The sequence below is a fragment of the Homalodisca vitripennis genome, unplaced genomic scaffold (genome assembly GCF_021130785.1).
Source record: "Homalodisca vitripennis isolate AUS2020 unplaced genomic scaffold, UT_GWSS_2.1 ScUCBcl_3351;HRSCAF=8835, whole genome shotgun sequence".
NCBI lineage: Eukaryota > Metazoa > Arthropoda > Insecta > Hemiptera > Cicadellidae > Homalodisca > Homalodisca vitripennis.
In genome coordinates, this window is record NW_025779467.1 from 40698 (window position 1) to 59287 (window position 18590).

General features: G+C 30.7%; 1 protein-coding gene across 1 annotated transcript in view; it reads left to right on the plus strand.

Annotated features, from left to right (window-relative positions):
- Positions 1-14830, plus strand: part of LOC124372485 (general transcription factor IIE subunit 2-like) — a 30331-nt gene extending 15501 nt beyond the window's left edge. Inside the window, 5 exon segments of the mRNA XM_046830887.1 lie at positions 10520-10682; positions 10937-11137; positions 12661-12705; positions 12707-12835; positions 14548-14830. Coding sequence (XP_046686843.1) covers positions 10520-10682; positions 10937-11137; positions 12661-12705; positions 12707-12835; positions 14548-14694 — 685 coding nt within the window. The 3' untranslated portion in view covers positions 14695-14830.
- The last annotated feature ends 3760 nt before the right edge of the window (positions 14831-18590 follow it).

Here is an 18590-nt window from a genome sequence, read left to right on the forward strand (position 1 = left end):
TCTATTTGGAACAAGGTATGATTTTGAAACATGTGAATAGAGTTATTGCATTCGATCAGAAGCCTTTTATGAAAGAGTACATTGATTTTAATACTAATATGAGGACCAAAGCTACAAGTGACTTTGAGAAGGATTTTTATAAGTTAATGAACAACTCAGTTTTTGGAAAATCTATGGAAAATGTGAGAAACAGATGTGATATTAGACTAGGAAATGAAGAATTTTCAATGAAACAAGCTAAGAAAACAAATTTCAAATGCTTTAGTATCTTTGACGACAACTGTATAGCGAGTCACATGTACAAACAGAAAGTAAAATTTAACAAGCCGATCTACATAGGATTTTCAGTTCTCGACCTCTCAAAATTGCTAATGTACGAGTTTTATTACAACAAATTAAAGAACTATGATCCAGATTTGAATCTGTGTTACATGGATACAGACAGTTATTTCCTAGAATTGAAACGTGATCCTTACAAAATTATTAAAGAAAATTTGAATGACTTTGATACGAGCGATTATCCAAAAGATCATGAATGTTTCGGTACTAAAAATAAGAAAGTCATAGGAAAATTCAAAGACGAACTAAATAGCGAAGTTTTAGAAGAATTTTGTGGTTTAAGATCAAAGATGTACTCGTACAAATATCTAGACAAAAATCCAGTTAGGTTAAAGGAATTAAGAGAAGCGTTGTAAATAAAACAATAAATATCGAAAACTTGAAGAGATGTTTGTTCGAAGATAAAGAAGAATTTAGGGAGATGACAGTAATCAAAAGCTACAAACTACAAACATGAGTTGTACACAGTTACCATAAACAAGCTGGCACTGAACGCTAAAGATGATAAGAGAATTGTCCTAGAAAATAAGATCGATACAGTACCTTATGGCTATAAAAATGAAGCAAAATCTGATATATTAGACGAATTAAATAAACTTGAAAACTTTGAAAATTGAGAAATAACCGGAAGTGTTTACGAATATGAATTGAGAAAGTCAAAGCTATAATTTTTTTCTATATAAATGGAGTCTCAAAAGAAATGTACAATATGTCAAGAATTTAGACTTTTTGAAGAATTTCATAAAAATAAGTCTAAAAAAGGAGGAATAGAGTCTATGTGTAAAGTTTGTCGTAGTAAATATGAGAGAGAATTATACGATAAAATAGAAAAATTAACGTTAGAAGAGAAAAAATGTTGCGTTTGTAAAGAAATTAAGGATATTTCCCAATTTTACGATTGGCATTATAGTAGAGATAAAAAACATACACATTGTAAAGATTGTGCTATAAGAATTCAACGAAAAAGTCAAAAGAAACCGACTCTTTGCGAGTGTGGACGAATCATTCAATGGTTACCTTATCTTCAAAAACATTTACAGACAAAATATCATAATTCTAGAGTTTAATAAAATTTAGAAACATTTTCATCGTAAAGTCCAGATTCATTGATAAAAACAGTGTCAGGATGAAGATTGTTAAGGGGCCATTCGAATAGCCCCTTGTTTCTCGGGGTCTATGGGATAGACTCCTGTAATTTATACATACAAAAGTTGTTTTTATCATCATTATCGACATTATTTATGATAGCTTGCCTCGTGTTTTCATATTCTAAAATTTCTGCAACATCTTTTGCTTTGAACCAAATTTTGAAACGTTTCTGCAATCTTCATTTTAGATTTCAGTATTAAAGAATATATGCCCGGTTCATTAATGAAAATAGTGTTTTTTTGAAAGTTTGAAGGTAAGAACGATTCGTTCCCCCCTTCTGAATCTATGTTATCGTAGCTTTTTTTATATTTGTCTTTAACGTGATCTCTAATCGCTTTCATCGTATTTTTAAATTCCAATATTTCTGCAATATCTTTTGCTTTAAACCAAAATTCATTATTTTCGTCAACAAATGTTAAAATTTCTTTATTATTGAATTTGAGTAGATTCACAACTGACTCCATTTAGATAGAAAAGAAATTTAACTAGTAAGTTTTATTTCGAGAATAAAGGCCAGATTCATTAACGAAAATAGTGTCAGGATGAAGATTTTGAAAGGGTCTATGGCATAGACTCTTGTAATTTATATATTTAAAGGCTATTTTCTCGTCATTATCAATATTATTTATGATAGCTTGTCTAGTATTTTCATATTGTAAAATTTCTGCAACATCTTTAGCCTTAAACCAGATCACATTGTTTTCGTCTACAATCGTTAAGATATTCGTGTTATCGAATGTAAGTTGATTATTTCTTAGATCTATGACTGACTCCATTTAGATAGAAAAAAAATTTAACAAGCAATTATTATTTTGAGTTTAAAGGTAGAAAATAGTGTCTGGATGTAATTTTTGTAAGAGTCGCGATTCGATACCCTTGAAAATGTATATCTTCTAGTCTTTTCTTGAAAGTTTAAAGGTAGTCTATTCAATAGACCCCCTTGATTCATGTCCGTTGCTTCATCAATCTTAAATATATTGTTGTTTTACTCTCATTATTTAATAAATTTCCCTCAGAGTCTTGTATAGTTAGAACGATTTTTTGAATTCTTTTAATATTTTTTCTAATTGGGATATAATCAATTTCATTCGGTTTTTCACTGATTTTTGATCCATAAGCAACATTTGGAAAAATATTGACAAATTTAGTGATCTATTTAAAATTTTAAGTTTTCTCTTATAAAATAACCTGATTCTCTATATTGTTTTAACAGATTTATACCTTGATTGGTATGCAATTTTGCGCGACTGTGATCAAGACTATTATCGTTTTTGTCATAAAATTCCAGGTCTTTGTTATCATTTTTATTTTTATAATATAGATTTAATCGTTTTTTATTTATACATTTTTTACAAGATGATCTGATTTTTTCGAGTTGTTTTCCAAATTCTGCAATATCTTTTACAATGTTACAAGTAGAACATTTTTTAAAACAGTTATCCATTTATTGACAACAAATTTGACAACATGAACGTAAAAAGTTGACAACATGAACGTAAAAGTTGACAACATGAACGTAAACAGGACAACAAGAACGTAAACATGACAACAAAAACGTAAAAACGTGAACACGAAACGTAAAACATGAACGTGAAACGTAAACACGAACGTAAAACATGAACGTGGAACGTTTTTACGTTTTTGTTGTCATGTTTACGTTCTTGTTGTCCTGTTTACGTTCATGTTGTCAACTTTTACGTTTTTTTTCGAGTTGTTTTCCAAATTCTGCAATATCTTTTACAATGTTACAAGTAGAACATTTTTTAAAACAGTTATCCATTTATTGACAACAAATTTGACAACATGAACGTAAAAGTTGACAACATGAACGTAAACAGGACAACAAGAACGTAAACATGACAACAAAAACGTAAAAACGTTCCACGTTCATGTTTTACGTTCGTGTTTACGTTTCACGTTCATGTTTTACGTTTCGTGTTCACGTTTTTACGTTTTTGTTGTCATGTTTACGTTCTTGTTGTCCTGTTTACGTTCATGTTGTCAACTTTTACGTTCATGTTGTCAACTTTTACGTTCATGTTGTCAAATTTGTTGTCAATAAATGGATAACTGTTTTAAAAAATGTTCTACTTGTAACATTGTAAAAGATATTGCAGAATTTGGAAAACAACTCGAAAAAATCAGATCATCTTGTAAAAAATGTATAAATAAAAAACGATTAAATCTATATTATAAAAATAAAAATGATAACAAAGACCTGGAATTTTATGACAAAAACGATAATAGTCTTGATCACAGTCGCGCAAAATTGCATACCAATCAAGGTATAAATCTGTTAAAACAATATAGAGAATCAGGTTATTTTATAAGAGAAAACTTAAAATTTTAAATAGATCACTAAATTTGTCAATATTTTTCCAAATGTTGCTTATGGATCAAAAATCAGTGAAAAACCGAATGAAATTGATTATATCCCAATTAGAAAAAATATTAAAAGAATTCAAAAAATCGTTCTAACTATACAAGACTCTGAGGGAAATTTATTAAATAATGAGAGTAAAACAACAATATATTTAAGATTGATGAAGCAACGGACATGAATCAAGGGGGTCTATTGAATAGACTACCTTTAAACTTTCAAGAAAAGACTAGAAGATATACATTTTCAAGGGTATCGAATCGCAACTCTTACAAAAATTACATCCAGACACTATTTTCGACCTTTAAACTCAAAATAATAATTGCTTGTTAAATTTTTTTTCTATCTAAATGGAGTCAGTCATAGATCTAAGAAATAATCAACTTACATTCGATAACACGAATATCTTAACGATTGTAGACGAAAACAATGTGATCTGGTTTAAGGCTAAAGATGTTGCAGAAATTTTACAATATGAAAATACTAGACAAGCTATCATAAATAATATTGATAATGACGAGAAAATAGCCTTTAAATATATAAATTACAAGAGTCTATGCCATAGACCCTTTCAAAATCTTCATCCTGACACTATTTTCGTTAATGAATCTGGCCTTTATTCTCGAAATAAAACTTACTAGTTAAATTTCTTTTCTATCTAAATGGAGTCAGTTGTGAATCTACTCAAATTCAATAATAAAGAAATTTTAACATTTGTTGACGAAAATAATGAATTTTGGTTTAAAGCAAAAGATATTGCAGAAATATTGGAATTTAAAAAATACGATGAAAGCGATTAGAGATCACGTTAAAGACAAATATAAAAAAAGCTACGATAACATAGATTCAGAAGGGGGGAACGAATCGTTCTTACCTTCAAACTTTCAAAAAAACACTATTTTCATTAATGAACCGGGCATATATTCTTTAATACTGAAATCTAAAATGAAGATTGCAGAAACGTTTCAAAATTTGGTTCAAAGCAAAAGATGTTGCAGAAATTTTAGAATATGAAAACACGAGGCAAGCTATCATAAATAATGTCGATAATGATGATAAAAACAACTTTTGTATGTATAAATTACAGGAGTCTATCCCATAGACCCCGAGAAACAAGGGGCTATTCGAATGGCCCCTTAACAATCTTCATCCTGACACTGTTTTTATCAATGAATCTGGACTTTACGATGAAAATGTTTCTAAATTTTATTAAACTCTAGAATTATGATATTTTGTCTGTAAATGTTTTTGAAGATAAGGTAACCATTGAATGATTCGTCCACACTCGCAAAGAGTCGGTTTCTTTTTGACTTTTTCGTTGAATTCTTATAGCACAATCTTTACAATGTGTATGTTTTTTATCTCTACTATAATGCCAATCGTAAAATTGGGAAATATCCTTAATTTCTTTACAAACGCAACATTTTTTCTCTTCTAACGTTAATTTTTCTATTTTATCGTATAATTCTCTCTCATATTTACTACGACAAACTTTACACATAGACTCTATTCCTCCTTTTTTAGACTTATTTTTATGAAATTCTTCAAAAAGTCTAAATTCTTGACATATTGTACATTTCTTTTGAGACTCCATTTATATAGAAAAAAATTATAGCTTTGACTTTCTCAATTCATATTCGTAAACACTTCCGGTTATTTCTCAATTTTCAAAGTTTTCAAGTTTATTTAATTCGTCTAATATATCAGATTTTGCTTCATTTTTATAGCCATAAGGTACTGTATCGATCTTATTTTCTAGGACAATTCTCTTATCATCTTTAGCGTTCAGTGCCAGCTTGTTTATGGTAACTGTGTACAACTCATGTTTGTAGTTTGTAGCTTTTGATTACTGTCATCTCCCTAAATTCTTCTTTATCTTCGAACAAACATCTCTTCAAGTTTTCGATATTTATTGTTTTATTTACAACGCTTCTCTTAATTCCTTTACACCTAACTGGATTTTTGTCTAGATATTTGTACGAGTACATCTTTGATCTTAAACCACAAAATTCTTCTAAAACTTCGCTATTTAGTTCGTCTTTGAATTTTCCTATGACTTTCTTATTTTTAGTACCGAAACATTCATGATCTTTTGGATAATCGCTCGTATCAAAGTCATTCAAATTTTCTTTAATAATTTTGTAAGGATCACGTTTCAATTCTAGGAAATAACTGTCTGTATCCATGTAACACAGATTCAAATCTGGATCATAGTTCTTTAATTTGTTGTAATAAAACTCGTACATTAGCAATTTTGAGGCTGAGGTCGAGAACTGAAAATCCTATGTAGATCGGCTTGTTAAATTTTACTTTCTGTTTGTACATGTGACTCGCTATACAGTTGTCGTCAAAGATACTAAAGCATTTGAAATTTGTTTTCTTAGCTTGTTTCATTGAAAATTCTTCATTTCCTAGTCTAATATCACATCTGTTTCTCACATTTTCCATAGATTTTCCAAAAACTGAGTTGTTCATTAACTTATAAAAATCCTTCTCAAAGTCACTTGTAGCTTTGGTCCTCATATTAGTATTAAAATCAATGTACTCTTTCATAAAAGGCTTCTGATCGAATGCAATAACTCTATTCACATGTTTCAAAATCATACCTTGTTCCAAATAGAACTTCAAATTTCTCGAATGATGAACAACGTATTCAGTTTTATCCAGTAAAGTTGTGCAAAGTTTGTTTTTATAATGTTCGGGAGCAAGAGGTAAATCCTTGTGATGTTCATGTAAATTTGTTGGATATCCAAGATCGACTTCAAGAATATAGCCATAATCTTCGTCGCCGGTGAGTTCCAAAATTGTTTTCTTTCCATTCTGCAGTTGTGTAAGTTTTAGGATCCATCCACTTGATTTCGTTATATGGTAAATTTTGCATTAGGCCATACCCATAAAGGTTATTAGCATCGACGTATAACAAATAGTTTTCGGGCTTTGTCTTATCAAAATCTTTCAAATATTTGTTATTTGCTTTCACATATCGTTTAATACATTGAGAAATGCCTCCGCGAATACCTTTTTCAATCATCAAATACATATTATAATCGTTAATTAGCTGAAGCTCAATTTTCATTAATTTTAACATTGCGTCCCATGCGAGACTGGGAGCTGTTAGATAGTGTGCCGGATCGAGTTTATAGCAATTTAGGCAAATGTTTCTGAAATTTTCGAATATATCGGCAAGCAATTAAACACCTTGGATGTTATAGAGATCAGAGTAATTTCCTAGATTTTTCTCTTTTAATTTATTCCAAACGGCTAAATAATGTTGAAAATCTTTCTCAGATATGCTCTCATCTGTTAAAAGTGAATAGAAATCTTGAATTTTTAGCTCTTCTGTGTAATCAAGTTTTTCAATACTATCGATAAATTCATAGGGAAATATTCCTTTTCCAGATAGAATTTTAAAGATTTCTTCTTCGTCATTTGGTTGTCTTTCTAGAATTGCGTTCAGACCATCTTGTATAAAATGATTTGTATGTTTGAAGTCTTCTTTCTTGAGGTTTTTAGCTAACTTTTCAATAGACGAGGCCATGAATCTAAATGTGTCTACGAAAGAGAATTTTATGAACTTTCTAGGTTTGTCACCATCAAACTCATACCCGTATCCAGAATTTACAGAGTAATTTATATATTTTTCTTCTGAGTTTGCGATCAAATCAACGTTTCCATATTTCTTAGCTAATTCTTTTATGTACAAATGAGTATCGTAATTTGACATATTATGACAGAAAACTGGAATGTTTTGTGGAAATTTCAAATTCAGATTGCAACATGCATGAGCTGCGCCTCGAAACTTGCCGGTTAAATGACAATGATCTCTCACTTTATTATAACTCTTATCATTCCAACTATCAGGAGTAAAACCATACTGAACTGACCCAACATCATAAGCAGACCATTCGCAAATATGACAAACGTTTGCATTTTGGTATGAAATTTCTTCTTCTTCAGTCAATTTCATAGGTTTTTTGTTCTTAGAATTATATTTTGTAGCTATGTATTTTGATATTTTATTGAGTTCTTCAAACAATTTTGCAGGAACATTTGGCAAATCTTCTTCATTTTTTGCTCTATAACATATAGGTTTGTACATGCGATTTGTCACATTTGACACTAAATATAGAGTAAAACCATAAGGAATGTGCTTCTGAATCTTGGTTGTAATCGATCTTTGTGGATTGTTCTTGCATGTCAGAATTTTTTCTAATATGCTCTCAAAATCCATATAAATAACGTAGGGATGAGAAAATTTCTTTTGATAATTAGTAAATGATGTTGTTTGACCTGGAAAGGGCATAATTGGCTTACAAACTTCGTGTTGCTTGCAAATTTCTAAATGCTCTGCTAAATCTCCAGATTTGTAGAAATGGCTTAAACATCTTCTACATAGCAATTTTTTATGTTCGTGTTTAGATAACTGAGAACTCACGAGTTTATTTAAATCGGTTATTAAAACATAATGAGATTTATCTTCTTGTTTAACATACAATAAATCAACTTCTAACTCGGCATCATATTTTTCAGAAATTTGTAATGGAACAATGTTGAGTTTCTCGTCATAAGTATAGACATTGATAGACATTTTAGGATACTTATACTTGGAATTGTAACTTCGTTTTTCAAATGATTGTATATCTTTTAAGGACATTGGATACTCGAAACCTGAAAATATCTCGTCATTTACAAATTTTTCATATTGCTTTGCTCTGTCAGCATTCTTTTCGGGTTTTTCAATAGCGCATCGGATAGAATAAACAAAACAGAAATCATCTTTATTTTTGATATTTATACAAGCTTTCTTATCTTTGATTTTCTTTGGTAAATCGATATATGATCCTGCGTTCATCATTTCGTGTTTGTTAAGGCTCAAAACTAATTGTTTACAACTTTTGAATGTCCATCCTGAACCCCTATTTGGATGATTTGTCTGTTCTCGATGTGATAATTTATTAAACTGCTTAGTGATAAAATCGTTTACATCAAAGATCTCGTCTGCTTTTATAGTAAAGTACATTGGACACGTTTGTGTTTCACCGTTCACTAAAGTTCGTTCGTATTCGCATTCCAAAGAGAGATATCCTTTACTATTTTTCACAGTGTCTTGAAATTTTTCTATTAAACTTTTAATTTCTGGGCGCATAATTGATAGATATTTGTAAATTGACATGGAATTATCGTTTAAATTTGTTAAAATGTATTGCTTGAAAAGACCGTGAATTGAGGATAAAACCTCTACATCAATGATATTTTTATGTTTTTCGTTAAGAGTTTTGTCAATTTCTTCGATCATTTCAGACTTAGTTTTATCGTTTGTTTCAATGGACAATTTTTCAGCGATTGATTGAATTTTTTCATCTTTAAATAGATTTAGATCTTTTTTATCTTCCTTAAAGTTTTTCTTTAATTCCCTTAATTTTTCTATATTATACATGTTTTGGTGATCATCAATTTGATTTTCTCTAGCCCAAGTCCTCAAATAATTTAGTTCTTTGTCATAAATATCTTTATTTTTCAGATGATTCTTTGAGCTATAATGTCGGGTATAATGGTGTTCAAAAATATCTTTTTTGCAGTATGGACATGTTATTTTACTTCGTGCCATTGTTCTATTTATAAGGTAAAAATTTCTTAACTATGAATTTGAAAAAGTAATGCTTTTTACTTGAATTTGACAGAAATCAGCACAATTTCTGGTGAAAACAGTGATAGATTCTTCTATTTATTATAGAAAAATCTGTAAACTAAGACTTAAAATTATTGAAAAAATAGTATATCTATAGGACAAAATAGTACTATATTGGTTTGTATGAGGTAATTTAAATTCTTTATACTATTTTTTCAATATTTTTTTCTTTAACTTTTCCAAGATTTTTCATTAAGATTTTAATATATTTACTACAGAATTTTCGTAGATTAGAAGCAGATATGAGATCATTTCGAAGCATATTTGACTAAGTTTCAGCTCAAGAAAATAGAAGCAAACAGCTATAGATTCGGTTTCATTCGTGATTTTTCATTTTTGGTCAGTAGGGGATTCTGGGTCGCTTTTGGAACGGATTCAGTTAATTTTTCATTCGTGAGTTACAGATTCGTTTATTGTCCTTTAAACAGTATTTTCCCTTGATTTTCTGACTGTCCCAAAAGTGAGCTAGAACCGCCATATTCATATCTACTTATATATATATATATATATATATACATTAAAATGTTGTTGGGGGGCAATTTAATTAACGAAGGTTACATCATTTAGAAAATCATTTTCTGAATAATATTCTTTCTCTATTAAGATATTTTTAATTTTATAGAGAACTTTTCTGGAGTTTAGATGAATGTTCCGAGGTTAATCATATCAAAGTAGATTCATTGTGTATTATGTTCAGTATTGTTCCATATAACCCAGGTGCAATATTTTGTTGGGAAAATAATGTAATAATCCAACTCTTAATAATTTTGTAATCAGGTAAGACAGCCAACAATGATTGTCTATGTGGTTATTTATATCTACGTTACATACATCTAGATACCTAATAAGTTGTTACAAACTTTACCATGATACTAAAAATATGATTTAACTTTTTTCTTGTACTAATGTATATGAAATCTTAAAATAAGTCAATCTTATTTGCAATATAATTGATTTTTCAGTTATAAATCGATGACAGGAAGTTCACAGTACAAATTTGGGGTTTTGGCCAAAATAGTGAAGCATATGAAATCAAGGCATCAGCAAGGGGATGATCATCCTTTGAGCTTGGAGGAGATTCTTGATGAAACCAATCAACTGGATGTAGGGAATAAAGTTAAACAGGTAATATTATAATTGATAGAAAATTGTAAAAAGATTTATATAGACTAATCATTACCGAGACAATCAAATAAGCATGATAAGGATGATAGTGCAGTATGCACTATCAGAGATACCCTCATATAATGTATTTGTTTTTTAATGCAAAATGAGGAAAAGTTTCATTTTTGTATAATTTATACTGATGGAAGCTTTTCTTTACTAGGTACAAATATATCTGTATTTGATGAATATAATTTTTATTTAATATTTTGCAGTGGCTGCTGTCAGAGGCGTTGGCGAATAATCCCAAGATAGAAGTTAACCAGGAATGCAAGTACTTATTTAAGGCACCTTACAAGATAAAAGACAAGAAAGGATTATTAAAGCTGCTAAAGCAACATGACCTTAAGGGCTTGGGTGGCATCTTGCTGGAAGATGTTCAGGAGTCACTACCACATTGTGATAAGGCACTTAAGGTGTGTTGTATGAATATTAATCTTAGTATATATTTTGTTACAATTTAAATTTTAAACTTATTACAAGGTGCATTACTAAGTAGGAGTTTAACCATGACTGTATTTTAGGCCAAATACACTTAAACCAGTCTAAATCCTAAAAATATGTTGACACAGATATATAAATATACTTTTTTTATTTTTTTTATTCTTTTATTCTTAGGAAAGGAGTAAGAATGTTTTTTTGTCTTTTGTTAGTGATTGCATATACGAGATACTACCAGAAATATTTTAGACCAATGTTGACATGTGTTTTTACATATTATAGTAAGTAGTAGGCCTACATGTTAACACAAGACTTTTTAAATTAAAACTACTACATCTTTTTCTCATTTTTAAATCTATTTGTATTAAAATATACAAAATATTATTTTGTTTTATAAATTTGAAACGAAACATAATATTGCCAATACACACTAGATGAGTGATAGTGAAGTAATTTTACTCTGTGTTTAACTGTACATCAGTATTTTGAACACAAGCACTTAAAATTCGGTTCAGTTATATCCACAGTTATATGTTACAAAAAGTATAAATCTAACCTCTTCTTCAGTTGTAAAAAATAAACTAAAAAGTGCAACTCAAAGGTTCTTTTAATACCTGACTGGTAGACCAACAACCAGACTGGAGTGCTGTCAACATGCCCAGACTGGAGGGAATGAACTGAAGTGATGTCACTGCACAGAAGCAAAAGCACAAACAACACGTCACATGCACCAACAAATGTGGAAGAATGACGAAAAATTCAATGTTGGCATTTTCTGTGGTATTGCGGTGCATCATCTGAAACAAAGAGAACAGGAAGGCAATGTTTGTTAGGGGTAGGGTTGTTGGGCAGCTGTTTCTGCCCCTATGTTTCCTGAACCTCAATGTCATGGTATGTTTACGAATCACGTGAACCAGCCAAGTATTACATGATCTTTTGAGTGGCAGTCCCTTGCTGCACTTTTTAGTCATTAAGTTTTTTTGTGACACCTAAAGAAGAGAGTAGATGTCAATCCTCGAAACGTATTGTTATACTTTTTTGTAACATATAATGGTGGCAAATGCCTAAAATCATATTATCTTTTCAAATCATTTATTGTTAGTAACAAACTATAAATAAAGAATTATATGAAAGCTGTCCTGAAAAATCTGAGCACCAAACCATAGTTTTTAAGAAATAATAATTAAAGAGATGAAGATATAAAAATTGTATTTTAGAGTAACTTACATTTATTACTTTTGCATAAGCTAACTCCAATACTTGGATGGTCAAGTCTTCTTGTTTTACACAAGCATAGACATTTTTGATTGCACTGCATTCTTTCTCAACCAGTAGAGAGCATTGATCTATTGTTGGATTTCGTGTAGTTATAATTGTTTTAAATTGGTCTACTTCCTTTGATACAAACAGCTTTGAAGTAGTTGAAATCGTGCGTATAATATTATTCTCAGATTGTATTTGAAACAAATTAGTGGCTTAACATTTTTATGTTTTTCAGAGTTTAGCAAATGAAATAGTTTACATTACAAGGCCAATTGACAAGAAAAAAAATTATGTTTTACAATGACAAAACAGCAAATTTATCCATAGATGAAGAATTTCAGAAATTGTGGCGGTCAATAGCTGTTGAAAATATGGATGATATGAAAATAGAAGAATATTTGGAAAAACAGGTAAGTTATTTTCACTGTACATTCAAATTAAAATAATCTGTTACCTGATAACACAATTAATATTCATGCATTGGTTTCTTTTAATACTGTAGGTAAAACAATTATACAGGGTGGCGCATATGTTAGTTTCCCCATCAATTGGGATATTTTGTTTCGATAGGTTGGTAACAATGTTAAGTTGGCAGCAACACGGAGTAAGTTCATTGTTATCTGTTCCAGTAGCTAGTGGTAAATATCCAGGTGTCATGATACCCTTTGTGGAATTATATAAGAAATTTGAAAACAGAGGAAGCGTTTTAAAATGCCCTGAAGTGTGGTCGTCCACGATTAATTTGCAACGAAGAAAACTTGTAGACAGTTGTTCAAGCTTTTGTAACCAGTCCCGGTAAATTGACTAGCAAAGCATCTGCTGAACTAAAGATATCAAGAAGAAGCGTGCAAAGAATGTTAAAGTGATTAAAATTTAAGCTAAACCGTCCATCTTTACTCCAAGCGCTTCATGAGAATGATTCCGATAAGCCACTGGAATTCTGTGAGACAATAATTATCCGCTCAGAGGCTGATCCAAATTTCTTGCGATCAATTTTATGGTGTTATGAGGCATGTTTCAAACTAAATGGACGCGTTAATCAGTATATCTGTGTGTACTGGTCGGATGTAAATCCTCATAACGTAATCCAAGCAGAATTCAATGTGGCTGGTGTTATGGTATGGGGAGGTATTTCGAGTATTGCACTGATTGGTCCTTATTTTCTTCAAGGAAATATTAACTCAGAAAGTTACTTACGGTTGCTGTAAGAAGTAGTAGTTCCCGAGTGACGAATGACATCCCTGAGGTACTCTCTAGTTTAATTGTTTGACCCTGTGTTGCATTCTAGCAGTATACCATAGTGGGGATTAAAGAAAGCTGTCAGCATAAACTTTGATATTGCTACACACGCTTTTTTTCTATTTTGGCAACTAAGATTTTATTTCTAAATCATTCCTATACACTCAAGACTTTTCACCAGTCACCAGACTTCAAAACAGTTGCTTTTGCTTCGTTGTTAGTAACTTCTGCGCAAATTCACCCACACTCTTTTCATTACCAAACTTTTTGTAAAAATTGAGTGTGGTGAAATAGTGCTGACGCCTCTTCCGAAATTTCTCGGATAGTTGCTTGACTGTTCCGCATCACCACAGTGCTTACTTTTAGTGAGTGACCTGGTTGTTTGGGCATTATTTTACCTGGTTGTTGATTGATGACCAGAGCATGGATCGCCCTCGACCATGTGTGACCATCTGGGAACCACTTGTACCCCTTAATGTATGTGATGTCTATAGCATTGTCACCGTAAGTCATCTGAATTTTCCAAATGTTCCCATATAGCTGTTGGAAATTTCTGGCAAAATTTCACTATCTCTGCTTCAATCATTCCGTACTTTTCCTTTCATTAAAAGAACTGACGAGAGCACTGCACACTCCTTCACTCCAACGCTACCAGCCAGTGACTACCGCTATCCACAGATGAGAAGAAATTTAGGCTTGCACACAAAGGTTCAAGGTTGGCTCAAGCAAGTCTGTTTTGATTCATATTCATCAGGTTTTCAAAAAGAGATCAGCTACTTTTACAACACAGTTTGTTATATTTCACTGATAAAATTTTCTTGAAATAACTACTGTTTATACAAACTGTGAATTTGTCATATTAAATTGCATTTGATTCTTTTAGGGCATTCGATCAATGCAAGATCATGGAATAAAGAAAGTAACACCCATTCACAAAAGGAAGAAACCCAACCAGAGGAAGAAACAACTCAAGAGGCCAAGAGACAATGAACATTTAGCAGATGTTCTTGAAAATTATGACGACAAGTAAATTATTGATAGCAGTACAATGTCACTGCGAATTTGTTGATTTGTTTTCAAATCTGGAGTAATTTATTGTTTATAGTGTTTTAGTTCTACTGTGTAAAACTGAAACATTACTGGTTGTAACATAATATACTATTTTTTATAATACATGTATTTGTTTTTCATTAACATACGATTCGAGCCATGGTAATTGTTACTGTAGTGTGATATGACTCAATGGTTTTTGTATGCATAAATGTTGCTTGTGTTTGTTGTAAATAGTTGCATGTGTTATGAACTTTGGACATCATAACAATTATGAATTGAAAAAAACGAATTGAGGCTGGAAAAGACTGTTCATCAAGGTGTCCTGACTGACATTAACACTCAGCAAAAACAATGAAAGATATAGACATGAAATTTGGTACATAGTTGTATCTTGTGCCCTAGTGACACGCAAAGAAAAAAATTTTCTCCGATCTCTATACTTTCCACTCCATAGGTCCTTAAATTTGGTAAAAATTTCCCATAAGAAATTCTTTGGTGCAAACATGTTAAATTAAATATTTTGTTAAATGTAATCAACTGTTCTCCATTGTAGAAGCTTCTTTCTTATTGGAATTCTTTAATTAATTATTTTAAAGCCAACACTCCAATAATACAATTTTTATTTATGTGAGGCTTTTCATTTCCAATGGAAACCGTCATCAGATCCACAACTAAAATTAAAGTGGTTACGATAATTAATAAAAAATTTATACTTAAAAACACATCATTAAAATTACAAGGAGATAATATTTTAAAACCAGGAAAGTATGTTGATGTATACTTCAAAAATAAAGTTAATATTTAATTTGATAAAAAACAGTAGCAGTGAATTTAGAAAAGGCTCAGGTTCATTATTACAGTAAGTTTATTTTGGTTCTTTTTAATAAAAATTGTTTCATATGCATCAAGGATTGTTTAATCCTCATTTAGTTTATTCTTAGGATTTTCTAATATATTCTTTAATTTAATTTTGTAATTTGAGGATACATAATACTGGCATGCTTTTTTTTAAACTTATTAGTATCTGTAGTTAAATTGTTGTAGGAAACATATGTCCATTTTTCAGGTTCGTTACATTTGATTTGGTAGAGAGTTGTTCTAGAATTTCTTTCAATAATTTTTCTTTTTCTTTTTTGTCATATTGTCAATTGTCTCAGTTTTATAGCCATAAAATAACGCAATTTTTCTAATTTTCTTTAAAAAAATATTTTTTTTAATTGATAGGAGTATGTAAAAGCTTATGGATTAAACTGTGAAAAGCTACTCTTTTATAAAGGGGGATGGAATGAATCAAATGGGATGCATTTTTCATTTTGTTTTTCTGTATATATCAGATTCAAAATGGCCAGTTGTATTTTTTCATATACTGTATCCGTTTCAACATGTCATTAACTCCCTATTTATTACAATCTTATGTGTGTTAACTCGCTAATGACCAACTATAGAATTTTTCCACACTGGCCTAAACTAGACCAGTTACTGAAATAGAGTTATTCAATCCAACATTAAATGTTACAGAGAATTTAAGTTATTTCACAGGTACTTAACAGTTTCATTCTCTGACTTAGGACCACAAAACACTCTGTAAGCTTAATTCTATAATAGCAGGCAACTACTAGTTTGTTATTTATAATTTATTTACCTTCCCACTTTGAAATAATACACTTTCTCAGTACTTACACCACTTCATGATGCTAGTTTTTTATTGTGCCATGATAACTTTTGATAACAATGATGTTTTATTTCTGTAAATAATGTTACAAATCATTGAGAAAATCAAGTTACAGTGTATCAGGCTACACAAATCCAGTTTAACAAAATTTAACAACTGAAAGCATTTGTCTTGTGTGTCGTAATTTCAACCGATTTAACTGCCAAGACAGTATTTTATAGAGTTGTACCTTAGGGGTACAAGATTTCTGTAGTTGTAGTACATGATGTTAAATCTACTATATATTGTTAGAGTTTGTCTGTATGGTTGCACTCAGCTGTAATGCAAACAAACAATGCAAGGCACAACAGAAGTTGTCAGATTCTGCATATAACGATGCCTAGACTTAGTATGTTAAGGCAAATGTGAATGTGAAGCTTTGTTACTAGCTAAAACTAAAACCAGCTGTTTCTCTGCTTTTATTACTAATGGATAGGAAAATCAACTCGCTTACCTTGAAAATTTTCTTTGAGAGCCTACTGATTTGATATAAACACAAAAAGAACACATTTAGAAATTTTTTATTTCACTGCAATCAAGTAGATTATTACTAATTATGACAACTATAAGAGTGTTTCAGTGTTTTATATTCTCACGCCACAGTCGATTACAGACCACCTTACAGTGGTAGCCCACTGAACAATCCTATACATTTCAATGAAGAAGCGACTGAATTACAACACTATGTTTGGTATGGACTGTACTACGTACTCTGATGTGGAGAGGAGAGGTAATAGAGGCTCGTGTGAATATCCTAGCCACAATTTGAGCTATACTCGATTCCACATTCATAGTAGAGTAAAGGTCCATAAGTCATATTAATAAAACGGTAGTATCAACTATAAAAGCCATTCTGAAAACATATTTGTTTATATTACAGTCTTGACTTTCGTTGGGGCTTATATTTTTCAGGTCTTTTGTACTTGAACAGAAGAACAAAATATTTTTCAAGCAGAATTTTTTAGATTTTTTAACCAATATTTATTTGCAAAATTTAATCTATTTTGGTTAGGGCTATGATCCTGTAGGGTTGTCAAAGTTCTAGCCAAGGTGGTATGACATTATTAGCAAAAAATAACTGCACAAATATCTTATATACATAAGAAAAACAAGAGATGGCCTAATAAAACATGTAATATGTTCAACCACTGTAAAAATATTCGTGTTAGTAAACAACTAAATATATTTTGTTTGAAAAATACTCTACAGTTTTCTTTAGAAGCCTACTACATAGGCTTAGTTAGGATAAAAAACTTTCACTTCTTTATAGTTAATATACATCTCTAACCATAATTCAATGAAATACAAGTATTTATTTGACCCACTAGACTCCTAAAATTTTTTCAATTTGGGTCTTGAATGAAAAAGTTTAAAAGCTCCTGCATTAAATTAATGGTGTAAAATAGTCAGTACAATTTAATAAAAAAAACTATAAACTAGGTTTAATTTTTTTATTCAAATTACAAAATTTATTTGTTTTAAGTTTAAACAACTTCTCTTAATATTTTACAAATTATTTACAAAAATATTATGAAAATGTCATGACAAGGACATTCCTGCTAGTCCTTTGGTAGTGCACTGTCACTCTTTCCCCTGGCATAGGCCCGTCCCGAAGCCTTGTTTCCCAACATCCGCTCCAATAGAGACTGCTTGTTCTTCCTGCGCACACTTAACACTTCACGACACAACTCGTGGAACACTTCGCCCACTTGACTCACTTGTTCAGCAGCCGCCACTTCGCTGCTGAACCAACACTCAAAGTCTTTAGCCAGGATCTCTCCTGGAAATAATGGAAAACCCTTATCAGTGAAAATCAAGAGGATGATGTAATGGCATAGTTGTAATTGAAATGGTGTACACATTAATGTTTGTTAACAGTATACTAGTTAAAGCAAATGCCAGTTGTAAAATTTTGCATTATTGCACTGTTATAATTTAACAATTTTATCTACGTATAAATCGAACAAAGCTATATATATATATATACAACAAAATATTAATAAATAATAATCAGAACCAAATAACGTGATTGGGAAGTATCCGAAAAAGTCTGGTGAAATTCAGACTCGCTTAAATTTGCTCAAACTTAAAAATGTGACTCCAATTTAATGCAACTTCCTAGGGGGTTTGCTCATCATACTGATGATACAAACTCTTATAAA